A 20,015-nucleotide genomic window follows, 5' to 3' on the forward strand; every position below is an offset into this window, starting at 1 on the left:
AAAATAGCCGTATATCATTGCATTTCCAGTGACAAGTATGTTAAGCGAGACAAAAAGGAGAGAAAGCAATATGAAAGTACTGGTAAGTAGCGAAAATGAGACATTCAACATGCGTGACAAAGCGAATAGCAACACGTAGTACATGCTGGCAGCAGCGGCAATGACTCGTCGGGCAACAGAGAACAAACGAGCAGGGAACAGAGATGATGGTATGAACATGAATGACGAGAGGAAGGGGTAGTACAAGTACCTCACTCTATAAAACAGAAAGTAGCACCAAAATCCGTCAGTTGGGAGACACTATAAAATGACAGAAAAGGACAGTACCAGGTATCGAAGATGAGCGCACGCTCATCCTCAGAATCTTCTTCCACAGTGGGGGGCGCACCATGCCTCCTCGCAGCGATCTCCTTCATGCAGCCCCAGATGTCCTGGAGGATCGACTTGTCGAGGCGGTTGATGGACTTCATATAGCCCCTGGTTGCCACACCGAAGTTGGTGTCCAAAAAGGCCTTTCGAGAGTTGCTGATCTTGTCTGAGGCTTTGTTCATACTGTGGGGGACCTTGACAGCATTGCCTTTACTGTCGACTTCCAATTCACTGACGAGCATCTTGTCATGGCCGATAATCTTGAGGGCACATTCCATCTGAAATACAAGAAATACGTTAGTCACGATATGATAAGAGGGTGAATATACATGCTGCTGCAGTGGCAAGACTAAGAGTGCCCTTCGTGTGCATGACCTTCCTGTGGCTATCAATAGCGCCCCAAGTAGCACACCTGTGCTGTACGAGGACTTGAACAAGGAGTTCCAACTGAAAGGGTTTCTTGAATTGTCTGTCCTCCATGATGCTACCATACAAGAACCCTAGCTTAAAAAGTAAGTTGTTTGCGAAATCTTCGCGGTCTTGGTCGGTCTGAACATCATCCTGTAATGACATGAAGTGCATGAGTGTGGTGACAGCGGTAGTGCCCATGCCATTGCGCCATTCAGATAGCCACTGGGTGGCCTAAGAAAAAACAAGAACAATCAGATATGAATTGCATCAAAGATCACTTACTAAAGCCATAACAGGCCCATCAGTAGTCACCTTGTGTGGTATGTCATTGTATACCACATCCCAGGTGTCCTGCACAGTAGTGCAGAGAACTTCCTCCAACTTGGGAAGAGCCCAAGCCCAGACCTCATCTTGATCTCCAATCGTGAAAATGAGAGTAGGGATGAATACCACACTCCACCTAGCCACTGCCCAAGAACCTCCAGGAAGGTTTTTGATCCTGTAAGCAGAATGGGGGAGGATCTCCACCTCGACAAAGTTCAACACAGCGCCAGAAGTAGCACTCAAGATACTGGAAAGACTGTGAGTATGTGTGACGGAAGACTTTGTCTGCTTAGCCACAGGAGCTTTGTGTTTGACACCAACATTAGTCTACATAATTTGTAGTTAGTATGATTTGAATATTAATAACCGAAGTTTACTACCACAGAAGTGACCCACAAGGACACTGGTTTGGATTTGGTCTTGACCACCACAGGCTTGCTGTGCCTCACAAATTCAACATTGGACGAAGGTGTATCTTCCTCAATCATGAAGTCATCATTGACCATGAAGTCATCCTCAATCTGGTCGTCCTCAATCTGGTCATCCTCAATCTGGTCATCCTCAATCATGTCATTATCGGTCAGGCCATCCTCCATATCTGCGAGTTTGCGCTTGATGCTCGTTGCCAGAATGGTAGAGTGGGATGTTGGAGTTCGAGCGAGAGCTGCAGCTCGACAGATATCAGCATCATAATATCCTTGGGGGACCTGTGTAGAAGGAGGAGGCTCGAGATCATACCCAACCAGTGGTGGCTGACAACAAGGTGAGTTTTGTCACCATTCTTCAAAAATTGTAGCCTAAGCTGACTCTGAATTCATACATATGACCCTACTTTGCTCTGACGTACCCACTAGTATACTAGTGCGATCTTCTGCAGTTGCCATTAATATTGGGAGTCTCTAACATTTTTCAGGCACTCTGGATACTATCAATCCAACACTTTGCCTGTGAGACATCAATGTCATGGTTCACTAACACCTTTCTGACGAGGAGATAGTCTACTAACACTCCCCACACCATTAGTACTAGTTTTCATTTGTTGGCGCAGTGAGACTGAGGTTCACCACTGCTTTTCCAGTGTAGAAAGCTTTTTCGGTACAGTTTGCTCGTGTCCAAGCCTCAAATCTGGCCTTCATTATCAAATTTGTCACATTGGTACCGGTGATTACAGACGGTTGCACCCCAAACCTTGAATGTGTTAGCCTTCGAAACCTTCATCAACATCTAGCGTAGCACACATGCCTCCCCGTCGTGCTCACCACCTGCTTCAGCTTCCATGCCCAGTTCCAGGATGCTCGCGCTGGTTTCAAAACCAGTCAGGTCTTACACAACACAGGCGCTCGCTTCACCCAACTTTACCTGTTTCAGGACCGTCCCCTCAGGATCATCCCCAGCCATCTTGTTCACCCTCCTGCCCTTGAGATTTCTCACTGCCCCCTCCGGATTTTTTACCTCCACCCCAGCCATCATCTCCCATACTCCCTGATCCAATTCAAGAGGATTCAAACAATGATGCAGAATTCACTGATGCGAGCAAGCATTGCTATCGCACATAATGTTAAATGGTAAGTTTCTTTCAAGTTTGAGTACTCCGTTTTTGACTCAAATGTACGCTTAGGACGACCATGCACAGCTGATGGGACATTTCTGCCATATGGCACCCCTCCGACTCCTGTGCCATTGAAGGCTCCTAATGATTGGAGCCCATATCGCAATAGGATCAAATTTGAGGCAGCAGAGTTCGCATTCAAAAAATGTCATATGTCGGCGAGAAATTTGGATTTCTTGTGTGACCTAATGGCCACGACTCTCGCGAAACACCACAACACCCCTCCATTTGCTGATCACAAAGATCTGCACAATGTCATAGATGTGACGCAGCTTGCTGACGTCCCTTGGCAGTGTTTCTCTGTTCAATACTCAGGAGAACGACCTGAGGTTGTCCCACCGTGGATGGACAATGAATTCAAGGTCTGGTATAGGGACCCCCGTGCAATTGCGCACAATATCATTGCTAACCCTCACTACAAGGATGAAATTGACTATGTACTATTTCATGAATATGATGCATCGGACAACACACACCGATGGAAAGATTTCATGTCTGGAGACTGGGCATGGCAACAAGCAGTACATCTTCCATCTCTTTCTGGTATCACTCGTAATATAGCTAATATTTCATCAAGGACACCATATCGCAAGATCCAGAAACACATGGATCCGCTTTGGTCCCAATTATTCTCGGTAGTGACAAATCATAGTTATGAGTACTTGCACTACTAACTTGACTTTTGTTCCTTGAAATAGATGAATGTACTTTTGATTGCTTATCTGTGCCTTATCGTGCTTGTTTATCATGTGCTTCTTTTCGACTAACGCGCTCAATTAAATAAATGTAAATAAGTGGTAAATAAGATTTAACTTCTCAAAAAAAGTGACGCCAATGAATGTGTGAATTTACTGATGCCAGTAGCCCCTCCACTCTGTGCATGAGCCCGCATGCATCTGGTACTACCATATACCACAGTCTACCCTTCTGCAACCGTATATTTCCTCCACTCAATCATCTTTCATCATCCTTTATAACTCACCCTACTTCGCCACAGAACCTATATAGAATGATCTCTCGGCACTCATGTCCGATCGCTTCCAGTTATTGATGGAATGTTACAGATTTGTCCATGGGCATGTGTGGTGTGTACTGATTTACTTGCTTCTCCGCATGGTAACGATCCATATCTCCCTAGTCACATCAATATTGTCTATGCTACTAGTGCCAGACTTCATGTGGACAGTTTCCCCCTCTTTGTCAATGCTTCTCTCAATGAGATGCTTGATCGACACCTGGAACTGTCATTAGCAACCTGTAAGAAAGGCTATGCCTTTGACCATGAAAGCTCGCTTCAGTCAACACTTCAACAACCGTGACATATCATGCACTGCCTTTTCTTTTGTTTTCCTTTCTGTCCATACTTACATCATTTCATGTTACGGCTGTGCTTATCTTGCTTCTTTTTCCCTTGATCCACGCTTACTACACATGTCTCTTATCATGCTATATTTAGTTCGGTATTACTCAGACGCCTCATTGCTTATGCATGTGCTTACTGATACATACCTATTATTATGTCATACCCTGTACCCAGTATACTATATAAACCCTGGCTAGGTGACACTGATTCTTCAGCTTAACCTACGCTGGTTTTCCTCTGAAACATCTGACTTGACTCTAAGTTACCTCTTCGGTACTTAGCCTTGACTTGACTTGGACGTTCTTAAGACTGTTGTCTTGAACGTATCGACAGACCTTTGGTCTTATTGACTATTGTTTGCCTGCATTATACTTTGGCGTAACAAAAGGTTAAGCTCTATCACAAGACGACGCTACCCTAGTAGTCGTCACAAAACATCGTGGCTTATAGAGAACAAAAACGATACTCCTCAGAGTCAGACCAAGAAGAAGAACACTTTTCTGAACCAGGTTCTCCTATCCAACAAGACAAGAACGAATACTTTGAAGGGTACAGACCTGATCAACCAGGACCATCTGAACCACCACTGCCACCACCGCCTAGATCCCTGACTCCACCACCTGAACCCGCACCTAGAACACCTAAGAAAATGGGTGAAATAAATCTGAACAAACCGGCCATCTTCAATGGTTCGCAGAAACAGGCGAAAGCCTGGTGGACATCCATAATGACATACGTGACCGTGAATAAAGAAATCTATGACAGCAATGCAAAATGCATTGCATTTGCAACGTCTTTTATGCAAAAAGGACACGCTCAACAGTGGGCCACCAGATGGCTTACTAGGAAATACAACACCACAGACCCTCTTGGGAAATGGAGTGAATTCATCACTAGTTCAAAGCAGTGTTCTTCCCAAAGAACGATACCTTAACCGCTATCAACATTCTGATGAAAGCGAAGCAAACTTCGACTATTTCGGCATACATCGCCTACTTCAAGAGAATCTCGGCAGAAGCCGTATGCGTAGATTCTGATGTCGAAACAACGTGTTTCAGACAAGGACTTAAGAAAGAAGTCCAGGAAGCAATTCTTATGAGAGAAAAGATGCCCACAGATATCAAAGAATGGATCGAAGCTGCTAGAGAATACGAATCTAGAAGGCTACTCATAAACTCTAGTGGAGGCTTCACAAAGAAAAATGATCCATACGCAATGGACATTGACAAGGTCGACATAGACGAAGAAGAAACCACTCAAGTACGCAACGCTCGACTCTTGCGGTCCGAACAAGACAGGCGCTGCAAGCAGGGACTCTGCTTCAAGTGTGGAAAGAAAGGGCTTATGAAAGATTGCCCCAACCACAGAGACTCTGCCCCTGGTTGGCAGAAACCGGCCGGACGACCGGTCCGCGAAACTAAGATCGAACAAGACGATCAAGACACAGAATATCAGGAGTTCCTCGCCTGGAAGGCTTGGAAAGCGTCGAAAGTACCTTCTTCTTCTAAGAAGGATTTCTAAATGGGGAGACCGGACCGGCGTCGGAAACCCCTAGTACATCTATTGGACTCATTGTATCTTCTGTAGGCGATTCGAATTCTATGTGCATTCCTATTTCAATTGAATCCTGCAAGTCCGATAAAACCGCTGAAGCAGCTGCCCTAATTGACTCGGGCGCCGCTGGAACATTCATTGACTGGAAATACGTACAAAAGAACAACTTCTCAACCCACAATCTCTCCTCACAAATCGAAGTCCGGAACGTGGATGGAACAAAGAACAAAGCAGGAACTATAAACAAAGCCTGCAATCTATTCTTCTCGGCAGGAGGCCGAACCATGTTCGCCACCTTCCTTATTACCTCCTTAGGAGGCGAAGACATCATCCTCAGACTTCCATGGCTCAAGAATGAAAATCCAACTATAGATTGGGCTAAAAGCGAAATCTCGCTAGAAGAAGACCCAATCATGATTCAAACCCTTATCTCTGACAGAAACAAACACGCTTCTATGCAACCCAGAATAGAAGAAATCATAGACGAAGAAGCCTATATGCCTGTGGAGGAAATTCCCGAGGAACAACCGGAACTTTTACCCGAAGAAGAAGACCTAGAAGAAATAATAGAAGAACTACAAGATGACGAAGTTCTTATCGCTTACATCAAAGGAGAAGAATTCGTGGGAGTATACGAGAAAATCAACTTTGATTCACCACTCACTCAGGAACATATTCCCTCTTCCTTTTCCTTCGTGTCTCGAACAAACAGAATTTCTAAAGTCCCCAACTCTGCCCGATTCATGTTCTCCCCACTTCCTGTTCGGAAAGCTGCCAATGTCGCTCAACAACTAGCACAAGAAGTGTACACTAAAGAAAAGCCAAAGACATTTGAAGAACTTGTACCCAAAGTCTTTCATATGTACAAAGATGTCTTTGACAAAGCTGCTATGGACACCCTACCCCCGTCTCGACCCTTTGACCACAAGATAAAACTGAAACCAGACTTCGAACCACGTTCTTGCAAAATCTACCTGTTATCCGCACCAGAAGAAAAGGCAATGAATGAATTCATAGACGAACACTTGGCAAAAGGAACTATTGTACCATCTCAATCTCCACAAGCATCTCCTTTCTTCTTCGTAGGAAAGAAAGACGGTTCCCTTCGTCCATGTCAAGACTATAGAAGACTTAACGATGCAACCATAAAAGATGCATATCCACTCCCTCGAATTCCTGACCTTATCGACAAGTTGAAAGGCGCAACAATCTTCACCAAGATGGATGTTCGCGCAGGATACAACAACATCAAAATTCACGGTCCAGATAGATGGAAAGCAGCATTCAAGACATCAAGAGGACTTTTCGAACCGACAGTCATGTTCTTCGGTCTATGTAATGCGCCAGCAACATTCCAAGCAATGATGAACGACATCTTCTCGGACATGATTGACGAAGGTTGGATGGTCATTTATATGGACGATATCTTAATCTTCTCCAAAGACCTCAAATCCCATCATCAATGCACAATGCGTGTACTACAATGACTTCGTGATCACCAACTCTCTCTCAAACCCAAAAAATGTGTCTTCGATACAACTGAAGTCGAATACCTTGGTCTCCTCATCCGTCCAGGACAGATTTGCATGGACAAAGTCAAATTGGACGGAGTAGTCAAATGGGAACAACCAACGACTGTCAAACATGTCCGATCATTCCTGGGGTTCGCCAATTTCTATCGACGATTCATTGCCGACTATTCTACTATCGCGCGACCACTCATTGATCTCACAAGGAAAGATTCCATCTTTGATTGGTCATCAGCTTGCGATAAAGCGTTCACTGACCTGAAGAACCGATTCCTCTCCGCCCCCATACTTTCTATCCCTGACAAAGACACCCCGTTCACAATTGCCGTGGATGCATCTCTTTATGCTACCGGCGGAGTACTCCTTCAAAAGGACTCCAATGGTGACTGGCACCCCTGTTCCTACCTCTCCCAAACGTTTTCCCCTGCAGAACAGAATTATCAGATCTTCGACCATGAATTACTGGCTATCATCCGAGCCTTGGAAGCTTGGCGCCATTACCTAGAAGGTTCCCCTTTTCCAGTTCTTGTCATGACCTGACCATAAGAACTTGACCTACTTCCGCCAAGCGCAACAATTAAATCGTCGACAGGCCCGTTGGCTTCTCTTCCTCTCCCGGTTCGATTTACAGTTACAACATGTACCAGGCAAAGATCTTTCCGTTCCTGACTCCCTGTCCCGCCGACCTGATCACATTCCCGCCGATGCCACAGACAACTCCAATGTCACCATCCTACCTGACGGGCTGTTCATTAACCTCATTGACAGCACCATGCAGGAGAAACTTCATATCTCATCTTCAGTCGACCCTGTAGTTCAACAGACCCTTGATGCCCTTTCAAATCCCACCCTACCCCTCCCTATGAAAACTGCACTATCTGATTGGACATTTTCCGATGCTATTCTCACTTTCAAAGGTCGCAATTACATTCCCCCCAGTCCTTTATGTAAAGAACTGATTTCACTTCATCATGACTCTCCCACTGCCGGCCATCCCGGCCGTTTTAAAACTCAGGAAATCCTCTCTCGTGACTATTGGTGGCCCGGTCTTCCCACCTTCATTTGCAAATACGTTGAAGGTTGTGCCGTCTGCCAACAGAACAAGGTCAATACTCACCTGACAGCGCCACCTCTTTGCCCTATTCCCGCCCCCACTTCATCCCGCCCCTTTGCTCAGTGCTCGGTCGACCTCATTGTTGACCTCCCTCCATCTAATGGCTTTGATTCTATCATGGTCGTGGTAGACCATGGGCTTATGAAGGGGGTGGTACTCACGCCTTGCAACAAGACTGATCGATGCAGAAGGAGTTGCCGACGTATTCTTCAAACACGTCTATACACTGCTTCGGACTTTATGACAAGATTATCTCTGACAGAGGACCTCAATTCGCAGCTAAGTTCGCACAAGAACTAGGAAGACTTCTCGGATACAAAATCGCGCTCTCCACTGCCTTCCACCCTCAAACTGATGGAGAAACAGAACGAGTAAATCAAGAATTAGAAGTGTATCTCCGTATCTTCTGTGTGAACGACCAAACCTCATGGTCAGAAAAACTTCCCATGGCAGAATTCGTCCACAACTCCCGACATCATTCCGCACGTAACTGCTTCTCCCTTCTATCTCATGATGGGATACCATCCTCAAGCATTACCATTGGCTACCGAGAAATCGGATCTCCCAGCCATCAAAGCGAGAATATCAGAACTCCAGAAGGCTCGAGAAGAAGCCTTATCTTCACATGAACTCACTAGACAAACCATGAGGCAAAGAATCACTCGATCGTTCACACCCTTTAAAAAAGGCGACAAGGTTTGGCTAGAAGCAAAGAACCTTCATCTCAATTACCCCAATAGGAAACTAGCACCCAAAAGAGAAGGACCTTTCACTATCTCGGAAGTTCTCGGACCAGTCACTTACCGCCTAAAGCTTCCGAACCAATGGTGTGTTCACCCAGTATTCCACGCAGCACTTCTCACTCCTTATCGAGAAAATGAAGAACACGGTCCAAATTTCCCATTGCACCACCTCCTGACCTAATTGATGGAGAAGAAGAACACGAGGTAGAAGCTATCCTCAGACATAAAGGAACTCTCTCACGACGACGCTTCCTTGTCAAATGGAAAGGTTACCCATCAGCCGATAATGAATGGCTATCGGAATCTGAATTAGCCAACTCCGCTGAAATCTTGAACAGATATAAGCAGGCACATCGACTTATTCCCCTCTCAACTCGAACTATCATCACCAAGCCATTCAGACCATGCCCTCTACCGGTGGACGTAACTATATCTCCTCCAATGACGAGGATATAAACCTCATCATCACGCACAACAGCGCCCCGAATGTCCCCATTCCCAACCTTAGATTCCCCGTCTTCTCTCCACTGTCCTCATTACATGACTATCAGTCAGAGAAATTCTCCTGAACCCCATCGTCTGACATCTCCATTGCTGCCCTCTGGACAATCGTCCCCATACCAAATATTTAACGAACCAGTCATCCCCACGTTCATCAACACTCCTGCTAGCCCTACCACCATCCATAACTGTGAGCGTGTTGCAGCTCGTCGACGAGCAGCTCCTTGGAGAGTAGCGACTGACCCCTACCTGTCCGATCTTGAAGATCGTAGACTTCGTCGTAGAATCATGCTGTCATCCAAACTTTTCAAGAACCCTATCAAAGACGCCATCGACACCGAACCCGCAGCTTAACGCCCTCTACGACCTCTATCATCTCAGAGATCGTCTCGAGAATACCTTGGAAAGGCATAATGCTGAGTACAGAGAAGAAGAACTCTTCTCACTCGACTATAGCATCCGAGACATCAAAGAGAAGCTTCAACAATTGACAGTTGATCCTTATGGAGGAAAGAGGTTTCTTTGAGGCCCTAGATGGGCTAGGAGGGACCGAGGACGATCGGCATCATGGTCTTGAGTGAAAGTCTGGGACTTTCCACGTAAGAAGGGGGTGATGTTATGGCTGTGCTTATCTTGCTTCTTTTTCCCTTGATCCACGCTTACTACGCATGTCTCTTATCATGCTATATTTAGTTCGGTATTACTCAGACGCCTCATTGCTTACGCATGTGCTTACTGATACATACCTTATTATTACGTCATACCCTGTACCCAGTATACTATATAAACCCTGGCTAGGTGACACTGATTCTTCAGCTTAACCTACACTGGTTTTCCTCTGAAACATCTGACTTGACTCTAAGTTACCTCTTCGGTACTTAGCCTTGACTTGACTTGGACGTTCTTAAGACTGTTGTCTTGAATGTATCGACAGACCTTTGGTCTTATTGACTATTGTTTGCCTGTGTTATACTTCGGTGTAACATTTCACGTATTCACACTATTAACCTTTGTCTTTATCTATCATCACAAGCCCCCATTCATTCTTTGTACTTATGCTTTGACGACGCCACTTGCGCTTTGACAGCGCTTTGCCCGTTCTCTCGCCATATATAAATCCGCATGTATCTCTTGTTTACCCAGTCAATTGATTCCCTCTTAGTGATCTACACTCTTGCAGCCGTCTGAATGTTCCATCAAAGCCAAAGTCTCTGTTTGCATCACCATCTGATCTCTAGTCTTCTTGCTGCTATCTACTCTCATAACAAACCCCTTCTCCTCAATCGCATCTCACCAAGTTGATTCCCCTTAGAACTCAATCAAGCCTTACAAACCGCGTTTAACAAAAATGCACATTGTAAGCAACTCATAGTAAATGTTGTTGTTGCTCTTGATCCTTCTATTGCAGTCATAAGCAGAGTTTCAAATTATCTGTCTTGGGTGATGTTTCATAGATTGTATACCTCTTCCGTTATCTTGGGATTCTCTTGCTGTCTGGGTACTAGGGTACTGCACGGGTATGGGTATCAATAAAAATGGGTGCGGCATCTGAATATATTTCGACTACTTAAACAAGTTGAAAACTGTCAAACTCTAAAGAAACTGTCAAACTCTAAAGAAACTGTCAAACTCTAAAGATAAATATAAATGTCCTGCATGACCAATGCATGACACTCGCAAACCTTCATCACCTACTAGTACTGCCCATCATGCAGCTCACCTTTGCAGCCACAGCCAAACAAGTTATCAAAATGACTGGGAAGGCCAAAGCTGCTCTAGAAGAGAAGACTATCAGAACTTCGTTGAAGAAGTGGGCAAATGATGGCAGTGGAGATAGTGGGAACACAAACCTGAAGAAGGCAAAAAAAACCCTACTGCCTGGTAACACTCCTAAAGGATTAATACAATTGTGTGGGCCTAAATCAAGTAGACACTCTATGGAAAGTGAGTATAGGTGAATGTGAGTAATAAATAGGTATCTTACCTCAGATCGTGTGCGCGAAGGCAAATGTCTGAGGTATCGTCTCGAATACGGAGTGACTAAATAGATCCAATGATCTTATAAGTACGTGAAACCGACACATACTTCAGTAATTTTGCCACATAGAACCCTGGCCCCAGATGTGCCAGAAGGCCATAGAATCATGGCCAGCCGGTCACTGGCCAGAGTATGTAGAATCCAGCCAGCCAGAGCATGTGGAATCAGTGTGGATTTGTGTAGATATGTGCATATTAGTATTACTATGAAAAAAGTAGCTAGCCTTATGGCTACAGGATGTTGAATCCAGCCGGCCAGAGTATGTAGAATTAGTATTGATGTAGATAGATAGATAATTACTAGGATTACTATGATTGAAAGCAGTAGTAGTGGCTAGCCTTGTGCCTACAGGATGTAGAATCAAGGCTGGCCAGTCACTGGTTTCAGAATTGCATACTGGCCAGATGACATCTACAACATGTAGAATCAGGGCTGGCCAGTCATTGATTTCAGAATTGCATACCAGCCAGCTTGATTCTACATCATGTAGAATCAAGCTGGCCAGTCACTGGTTGCTAAGTTTTGTACCGGCTGGATGTCTTCTACAATATGTAGAATCAAGACTGGCCAGTCATCAGTTTCAAAATTGCATACCAGCCAGCTTGATTCTACATGTTGTAGAATCAAGGCTGGCAGGTCATTGGTTCTATAATTGCATACCAGCTGGATGACATATACAACACATAGGATCCAGCTGGCCGATCATTGGTTGCTAAGTTGCATACCAGCTGGATGACTTCTACAATATGTAGAATAAAGGCTAGCCAGTCCTTGGTCTCAGACTAACTTTTAGTAACCACTGACTGGCTGGCTTGATTTTACAACATGTAGAATCAAGCTGGCCAGTCTGTAATTCTGAAACCAATGACTGACCAGCCTTGATTCTACATATCATAGAAGACATCCAGCTGGTATGCAACTTAGCAACCAGTGACTAGCCAGCTGGATTCTACATGTTGTAGATGTTATCCAGCTGGTATGCAATTATGAAACCAATGACTGGCCAACCTTGATTCTACATATTGTAGACATGATCTGACTGGTATGCAAATTAGCAAACAGTGACTGACCAGCTGAATTTTACATCCTGTAGGTATAAGACTGGCTACTATTCTCATAGTAATACTAATATTTATATATCTACATCGACCAGCACTGATTCAATATACTCTGGCTGGTGACTGGCTGTCCATGATTCTATGTGGAAAATGACTGAAGGGTCTAAAATCATAACATGATCTCTAAAAGATTAAGAGCCAATTTATTTCAGAATTGTAACAGGTCACTACACACTCCTGTCAACTTTGTAGTCAGTCACCAGTAGTACACTAGGTGGAGGGTTTCATAACTTGAGTGCCAGCTTGATATTAAAAATATTATATCTTTGCCAGTCAATAAACCATATCCTGTTTTGGTCACCTTCTCACAGGCCTCTGCATTCTTCTCACACTTTTCATTTTCGCATTTTCAGCCACACAGTGTGGGAATTACTCCACAACACCAAAAACATCACCTAATATGGTATACCCCACAATTATAATTATTCTCACACCTCTCTGCAGCTTCACCACCATACCACAGTAGCTCCCCCTTCATATATAAGTAGTAGTTTGGCATATATATAAAGGATTAATACAATCATGCGGGTCTGTAATAGACAGACACTCTCAGATCGTGCACACAAAGGCAAACATCTATTATATTCACCTGTAATAGACAGACACTCTGTGCAATGTAAGTAAAGGTGAAATATAAGTAAAGAACTAAGTGTCTTACCTCAGATCGTGCATGCAAAGGCAAAAATCTGAGGTAATGAGTTGAAACAGCGATAGCTAAATAGTTTGAGTGATCTTGTAAGTAAGTGAAACTTGGGACAATGGGAGAAGGTGCTGGCCATAGCACACAAAGGATTCAGTAGGTACAAAAGCGAAAGTGAATAACAAGACCAAAAAATAGAAACATACGATTCGATAAGCTCAACCAATCAGAAGATACAAACGAATAATGGAGTGCCATGGCTGCAGGCGCACTTGCTCAATTCCAACACTCCCCCTCAAGGCGAACGCAGTCCAAGTTCTACAGCAAAGTGCTTGACTTTTGGTGAAGGCAAGGCTTTCGTCAGCATGTCTGCTCTCATGTCCGCAGTAGGGCAATAAATGAGTCGAAGTTTTCATTGTCGATGACCCAGCAGATAAAATGGAAACAAATATCAATATGTTTGGTGTGAGTGTGATATTGGTGGTCCTTAGTGAGGGCAATAGCAGATTGGTTATCAGAGAACAGTATGGTGGGAGTAGTGATGGGGGTAAATAACTCGCCAATGAGCGAACGGAGCCATAACACTTCTTTGGTGGCATGGGTTACTGCAACATACTCGCTTTCTGTAGTTGAAAGGGACACGATACTTTGTTGTTTGGATGACCATGAGACTGCTCCACCATCAATTAGGAATGTGTACCCCGAAATCGCCCTTCTGTCCTCTGCCATGCTTCCATCCACATCAGCATATCCTATTAACACTCCCTGAATACCACCATAGGTCAACCTCAAGTCTTTTGTCCCTAGAAGATACCAATAGATGCGTCTGACAGCATCCCAATGAGCCATTCCAGGGTTCCCAGAGAAACAAGAGACTGTTGTCACAGCGTAAGAGATGTCAGGTTGTGTTCCGAGCGATGCATACATGAGGGAGCTGATTGCTTCTTGGTAGGGGACATGGTGCATAGCTGCAAATTCAGCACCTGTGGAAGGAGACTGACTGGAATGCAGTCTAGTGCTGGGCTCCATAGGATTGGAGACGGGTTTGAGATCGTCGAAACTGAAGCGACGGATGATGGAGTCGATATAGGACCATTGTGACAAAGAGATAGTGCGCTCATCGCGGTTTCATGTGACCTCAATTCTGAGTAACCAGTGGAGTTTACTGAGGTCAGTGATTTCCACATGTTTCCTAATTTGGTTCTTCAGCTCGCTTATCTCTTCTATCGTCCTGGCTGCGAGTGTGCAGTTGTCAACATGCACAACGACAATAGTGTGCTCCTCATTCCTCTTCCTCCTATAGAAGACGGCTTGGTCAACAGTGCACTGTGTAAAACCTAACTTTTCCACCAAAATTTCCACAAGTCTCTGGTACCAGCGCCTGCCGCTCTGTTTCAAACCATACAAGGTCTTGTGAAGGCGATAGACTGGATTCAGGTGCTCGGCGGATTCAAAGCCTGGAGGCCGGTGCATATAGATTACTTCATCATCAGTGAGTTTACCATTCAAGTATGCTCCTTTGATATCAATTTGATGAAGTTCTAGGTTAAGGCGTGCAGATAGGGCGAGGACTGTCCTGATAGAGGATAGGTTTGCAACGGGTGCATATGTGTCGAAGAAATCAATGCTGGGTACCTGGGAGAAGCCTTGAGCGACAAGGCGGGCTTTGTGGCGAACCACATTGCCTGCGGTGTCTTTCTTTGCACGAAAGACCCATTTAGACCCTACAAGGTTAGCTCCTGCAGGTAAGTCTGTGAGTTCCCAAGTTCCAGCCATTTGCAGAGTTGCTAACTCTTCTCTTATACCTTCCTCCCACTGCGCCCAGTCTGGGCGACGCTTTGCTTCGGCCAACATGCTTGGTTCAAGGGCCTCTGCTTCAGCGATCTTCTCTCCAATCACCAGTGCATGGTTGAGGGAGCAAAGTTCATTGTCTTTGTCTTCAAGGATGGCCAAGAGTTGCTCTATGGCATTCTCCCCCTTATTCCTTGCTTCTTCAGCAGTCTTTGGTAACTGGATGCCCTTAGGTACTGTACCTGTATCTTTGATGATGTCCAGTACTCACTGACTTGGTTTTCTGACCTGTTTAGCAACCATCTCAAGTATCGGCAAATTTGAAAGGGTTGGAATCTTGGAAGGGGGGTGAACTTTAGGAGTCTGTGGGATGGTTAATGGCTTGCTGGGTGTTGCTGCAGGGGTCTGTGGTGGAGGCGTTATCATCGCGTTAGGTACATTGTCATCTTCCTCCCCCTCGCAAAATAACGACTCTGTGTTAGATGTATCCCAATAGACATTGTGCTCGACAGAGACCGAGTGCTTATCGGGCCAGTATACCCTGCACCCGTTTTCACTACCATCATCAATGCCAACCCATCGTCCTTCAGCAACTCGTCTGCTCAGCTTTCCTCTGCCCTCAACACGTACCCAGATGCGAGATCCCCAAGGACAGAGTCGTCGAAGATCGGGTTTGCTACCCATAGCAGCTTCGAGAGGGGTGTCGCCATTGAGCGCTTTGGTGGGTGTATGGTTTTTCAACCAGACGGCATGACAGACGGCTTTTCCCCACAGATTGCATGGGAGTCTGCTATTGTGTAGCATGGTGCGAACCTTCTCCAGCAGGGTTCTGTTCAGCCTTTTGGCTACACCATTGTGCTGTGGTGTGTCATGAATGGTGAGTTTTTGTTTGGTGCCGGTGGCCTTGAGATGCATGCTAAAGGCTTTACCCAGATACTCTCCTCCACGGTCAGAGTGCAGTGTTTTGACCGCGGCGCCATGCTGGGTCTTGCACCATGCTTCGAAGTCTTTATAGGCATCGAAGGCATCGCTTTTGCGGCAGAGTAGGTGCAAATAGGTGAGTCTTGTCTTGTCGTCAGTGAAGCTGATGTAGTAGCTTCGTCCTCCCAAGGTTGCGACAGGCGCCGGACCCCATAGGTTGGTGTGAACTTCTTCCACGAAGTCTTTGGCTTGCTCACCCTCTTGGGCTTTGGCTATAGGCTTGCATGTTGCCTTGGCATACATGCATGACTCACAGAACATGGTTTCACCCAAGGATAGATCAACTCTAATGCCAGAGACAAGTCTGTTTTCAGCTAGGCGATGTGCAACGGATGGGGCAATGTGCCCCATGCATTTGTGAAGTTCCATGACCGTAATAGTCTCCACTGCAGTGTTTGTGCAGTTGTCATTGGTTTGATGAACAATGCAATAGAGCCCATGCCCAGACTTGGGGATTTGTCCAATGACTTCCTCACTGGGGTCTCGAATGATGCAGGTACCATCTGCAAAGGTAACGGAGTATCCGAGCTCATTGAGGCAGCCGATCAATACAAGGGTATAGCCAACAGCGGGAGAGTAGAGCACTTCAGTGAGTGTTAGTTTCGAAACATCCATTCCATTTGGTACTTCAATAACAAGCTCTCCGATGCCAGTGGCATTGAAACATTGCTGGTTTGCGGCTGCGAACAACTTAGACAGGATGGAGGTGAGAGTTTTAAACTGCTTGCAATATGGGGAGATGTGTCTCATTGTACCAGAGTCGTAAAGTTCAACAATGGTGCCCTCTTTTTGTCCAACGGTAACTTCGGCAGCTGTTTCCATGAGGCTATCTGTGTCGCTTCCACTGTGAGGGGCTGCTAATTCTATCTCCCAGTCGCTGATTTGCGGTAGGTCATCCTCATCTATTTCTGAGAACCAATCTTTGTTGCTAGTGACAAAGCTTGCTCATTCTTCAGCATTGTCATCTGATGATTCGATGGAAAGAAGATTCAGGATGGAGCAGGAGGATTCAGAGTTGACAGCAAACACAGCATTGTCTTTGGAGTCATCTTCTGCTGTTGCGTTAGCAGAGCCTCTGTTACCGACATTGCTGCCCAATGGTTTCTCGGGTTCAGGGCAGCGAGCTTTAAAATGCTCTTGGGAACCGCAGTTCCAGCATGGTGGGTATGGTCTACTGCTCACACCTCTTCCACCTCAATGGAAGCCTCTATTTCCTCCCCTCCCTCCATGACCTCAAAATGTCAAGTCAGTGACTGCCATGGCCTCATCAGCGCCATGAGCGCGAGCATTGTTACTGCTGTGTGTCATGCGAGGATCTTTTCTGCCACAGCATTCGGACTCCTCAATAATTAGTGAGATGAGAATATCCGGGTCGATGCTCTTGGTCAGACTGTAGAGACAAGCAGTGGCGAGTTGCCCAGAGGCAAAACTGGCAAGGTGGTTTTTCTTCTATCTGGACTCCTACTGCTGACAGCTCATCACACTTTGCACATAGCTCATCGAGGAATGTGCGTACGTCTCCTCCGCCTGGACACTTCAACTCTAGAAATTTTGTGTGAAGATCGGTCTGCGCATAGGCACCTTTCTCAGTGTATTCGTGCACAATTTCCTTCCACATTGCAACAACATCAGGCAAATTCCATACACGTAACGCAGTAGAGTCAGGGATACGTTGGGTAAGCAAGTGTTTGGCAAGGTTCTCGTGTTTCTGCCACTGGCGAGTGTGATGGGGTCAGGGGGGGATACAGTGGTTGTTCCTCCGAACATCTGGGATAGTCTGACGGGTTTGGGGTTAGTCCTGTCAAACTGTTTCCACAGTTCCTTGGCTTCAATAGCGATCTAGAAGCACAAAGAGAATATCGCCCAATTAGTGCCTTTAATATTGAGTCTGGGCACATTGGTAGGCAGAGTATCCATAGTGATGGGCACAGTAGTAGACATCGTGAATGCACAGGTTTCAGCAGTGAAAACGTGAGACATAAGGCTAATCGAGCTCAGGGCTCATAACCTAAAGGATTAATACAATCACGCAGGTCTGTAATAGACAGACACTCTGTGTGATGTAATTAAAGGTGAAATATAAGTAAAGAACTAAGTGTCTTACCTCAGATTGTGCACGCGAAGGCAAATGTCTGAGGTAATGAGTTGAAACGGCGATAGCTAAATAGTTTGAGTGATCTTGTAAGTAAGTGAAACTTGGGACAATGGGAGAAGGCGCTGGCCATAGCACACAAAGGATTCAGTAGTGTCATATACCGGATCCAAGCACCTCCAACACCACCTGTGAACATCCCCACCCCTGGTCCGACCCCCTGTTTCCCTGTCTGCTCCATTCCTCCTTTTCCAACAATGCACAAAGTGCATCTCAGCAGGATTAGCCCTGCTATCTCTGCCTGACCCTGTTCCGCTCTTCTGACACTACCCCTATGTCCTCTGACATTATACCCCTTCCATCCGACCCTATCTAGGGTTCCGCTCCTCTGCCCTATCGGTCCACCCGATCCTACTCCTACTCCTACTCCCTCCGCTTTTCCGACCTGCTCGGTTCTGCTTGTCTTATCCCACCCAACTATTAGTCCGTCTGACTGCCTCACTGGTCCACTCCTAGACTAGGAACCACTCAACTGGTCCTATCCCCGTTTAGTATCATAGTTCCGCTTTTTGGATCACCAGTGTGTGAACAACAAGTGCAGTAGCGAGAATTCGATCTACTACAAAGTTGGGTCTTTGCTGCCTGCTGCCTTGCTTGGAAACAAGCATGTTCAACTCTTAAGGGGATTGCTACTGGGGAAACACTAGTCTCTGTCTAAAGTGACCCTATAGGATGAAGGATCTGCAAAAGCGGATGAAACGGATAGGATGCGAAATGTATGGATTTGTCAGATAGAGCGGATGATACTTGCGGATCGGACAGGATGCGAATCAAAGTCAAAGGAAGTTCATTAAAGGTTGGATGGATAGTGGGTATAAGTCAAAGCAATCTTCTGGTAAGGTGCAGGAAAAGTGGGAGGAAGTTACATGAAGTAAGTATTTTTTGAAAACTTCTGTGCTTATAGGGTACAGTATTTTCAAGGAACACTTGGTATAGGTAGCGAGTCTAGACTGTGCCATAAGCTATCTGGAAAATAGTGGAGTGTGAGAGGATATGTCTGTGTTCAGTCAGTAACAAGGAAATGCGTGTGAGTACATACCAATGAGGTAGAATGGACTTGGACAGGACAGATGCGGTGGATGCGGGAGCTATAGGGGGAGATCCGAAGGTATCTGCATGTCATCCAAAAAGCGGATGGGTATTGGATGGAATGGATAGGTGTCGGATGGACATTGGATGGACACCTGATGCATCGGAAAAGCGGTGGATACGAGCCTAGCATAGGGATACTCCCTACACCGGTAATCCCTATACCCTAGCGATTCTGATCTGTCGCGTACATACTGTTCCCTGAGCCTTATTCTCGTATGTCTCAGTCATCCTATTGTAATCCTGTACACTCAGCACATAGCCTTCTGCTATTCTATGCTCATCACTTGGAGTATATAAACATATGTACATTTGTCTGTAGAGACTCAGTCTGAATATTACTTTTTCTAAGCCCTGCTCTTCTGTCCTTTGACTTTGGCTTAGCCTGAGTCAAAACTCCTGTTTGCCGACCTAGGGGATTGACTCCTGTCATATACCTGATCCAACCACTCTAATATCAATATCCGCTCCGCTTTCCAACCACCTCCACTCCATCCATTCTCCGCTCCGTCCAATCATCATCCACATCCGCCCCTATGCTTCCGCTCGACTGCCCAACCAGTCCCCTTCCATAAAACACCTCCATTCAACTGGAACCGCTTTCCCCTTTTAGATATATACTTTCCTCTTTGGTACATAGACCCTTACTCCTGGATCACCAGTAATTCCTTTTACCGCTCGATCACTAA

The 20,015-nt window shown here is 45.6% G+C and overlaps 3 protein-coding genes across 3 annotated transcripts; 1 reads left to right on the forward strand and 2 right to left on the reverse strand.

The window, feature by feature from the left end:
• Window positions 1-251: 251 nt before the first annotated feature.
• EDB91DRAFT_1057816 (uncharacterized protein) lies at window positions 252-647 on the reverse strand (the record flags this gene model as incomplete). Its single annotated transcript, XM_041314110.1, has 1 exon — window positions 252-647. One exon carries the CDS (start codon window positions 645-647, stop codon window positions 252-254), a length of 396 nt encoding a protein of 131 aa, XP_041174034.1.
• A 2,012-nt stretch (window positions 648-2,659) lies between these two features.
• On the forward strand, window positions 2,660-3,387 carry EDB91DRAFT_1084592 (uncharacterized protein; the record flags this gene model as incomplete). The annotated part of the gene is made up of 2 exons (XM_041315792.1): window positions 2,660-2,669; window positions 2,738-3,387. 2 exons carry the CDS (start codon window positions 2,660-2,662, stop codon window positions 3,385-3,387), a joined length of 660 nt encoding a protein of 219 aa, XP_041174035.1.
• Window positions 3,388-16,399: 13,012 nt separating this feature from the next.
• EDB91DRAFT_1084594 (uncharacterized protein) lies at window positions 16,400-17,703 on the reverse strand (the record flags this gene model as incomplete). Its single annotated transcript, XM_041315793.1, has 4 exons — window positions 16,400-16,588; window positions 16,638-17,013; window positions 17,268-17,317; window positions 17,602-17,703. 4 exons carry the CDS (start codon window positions 17,701-17,703, stop codon window positions 16,400-16,402), a joined length of 717 nt encoding a protein of 238 aa, XP_041174036.1.
• Window positions 17,704-20,015: the final 2,312 nt, after the last annotated feature.

The sequence above is a fragment of the Suillus paluster genome (assembly GCF_016628075.1).
Source record: "Suillus paluster strain FC165 chromosome Unknown EDB91scaffold_56, whole genome shotgun sequence".
Taxonomy (NCBI): Eukaryota; Fungi; Basidiomycota; class Agaricomycetes; order Boletales; family Suillaceae; genus Suillus; species Suillus paluster.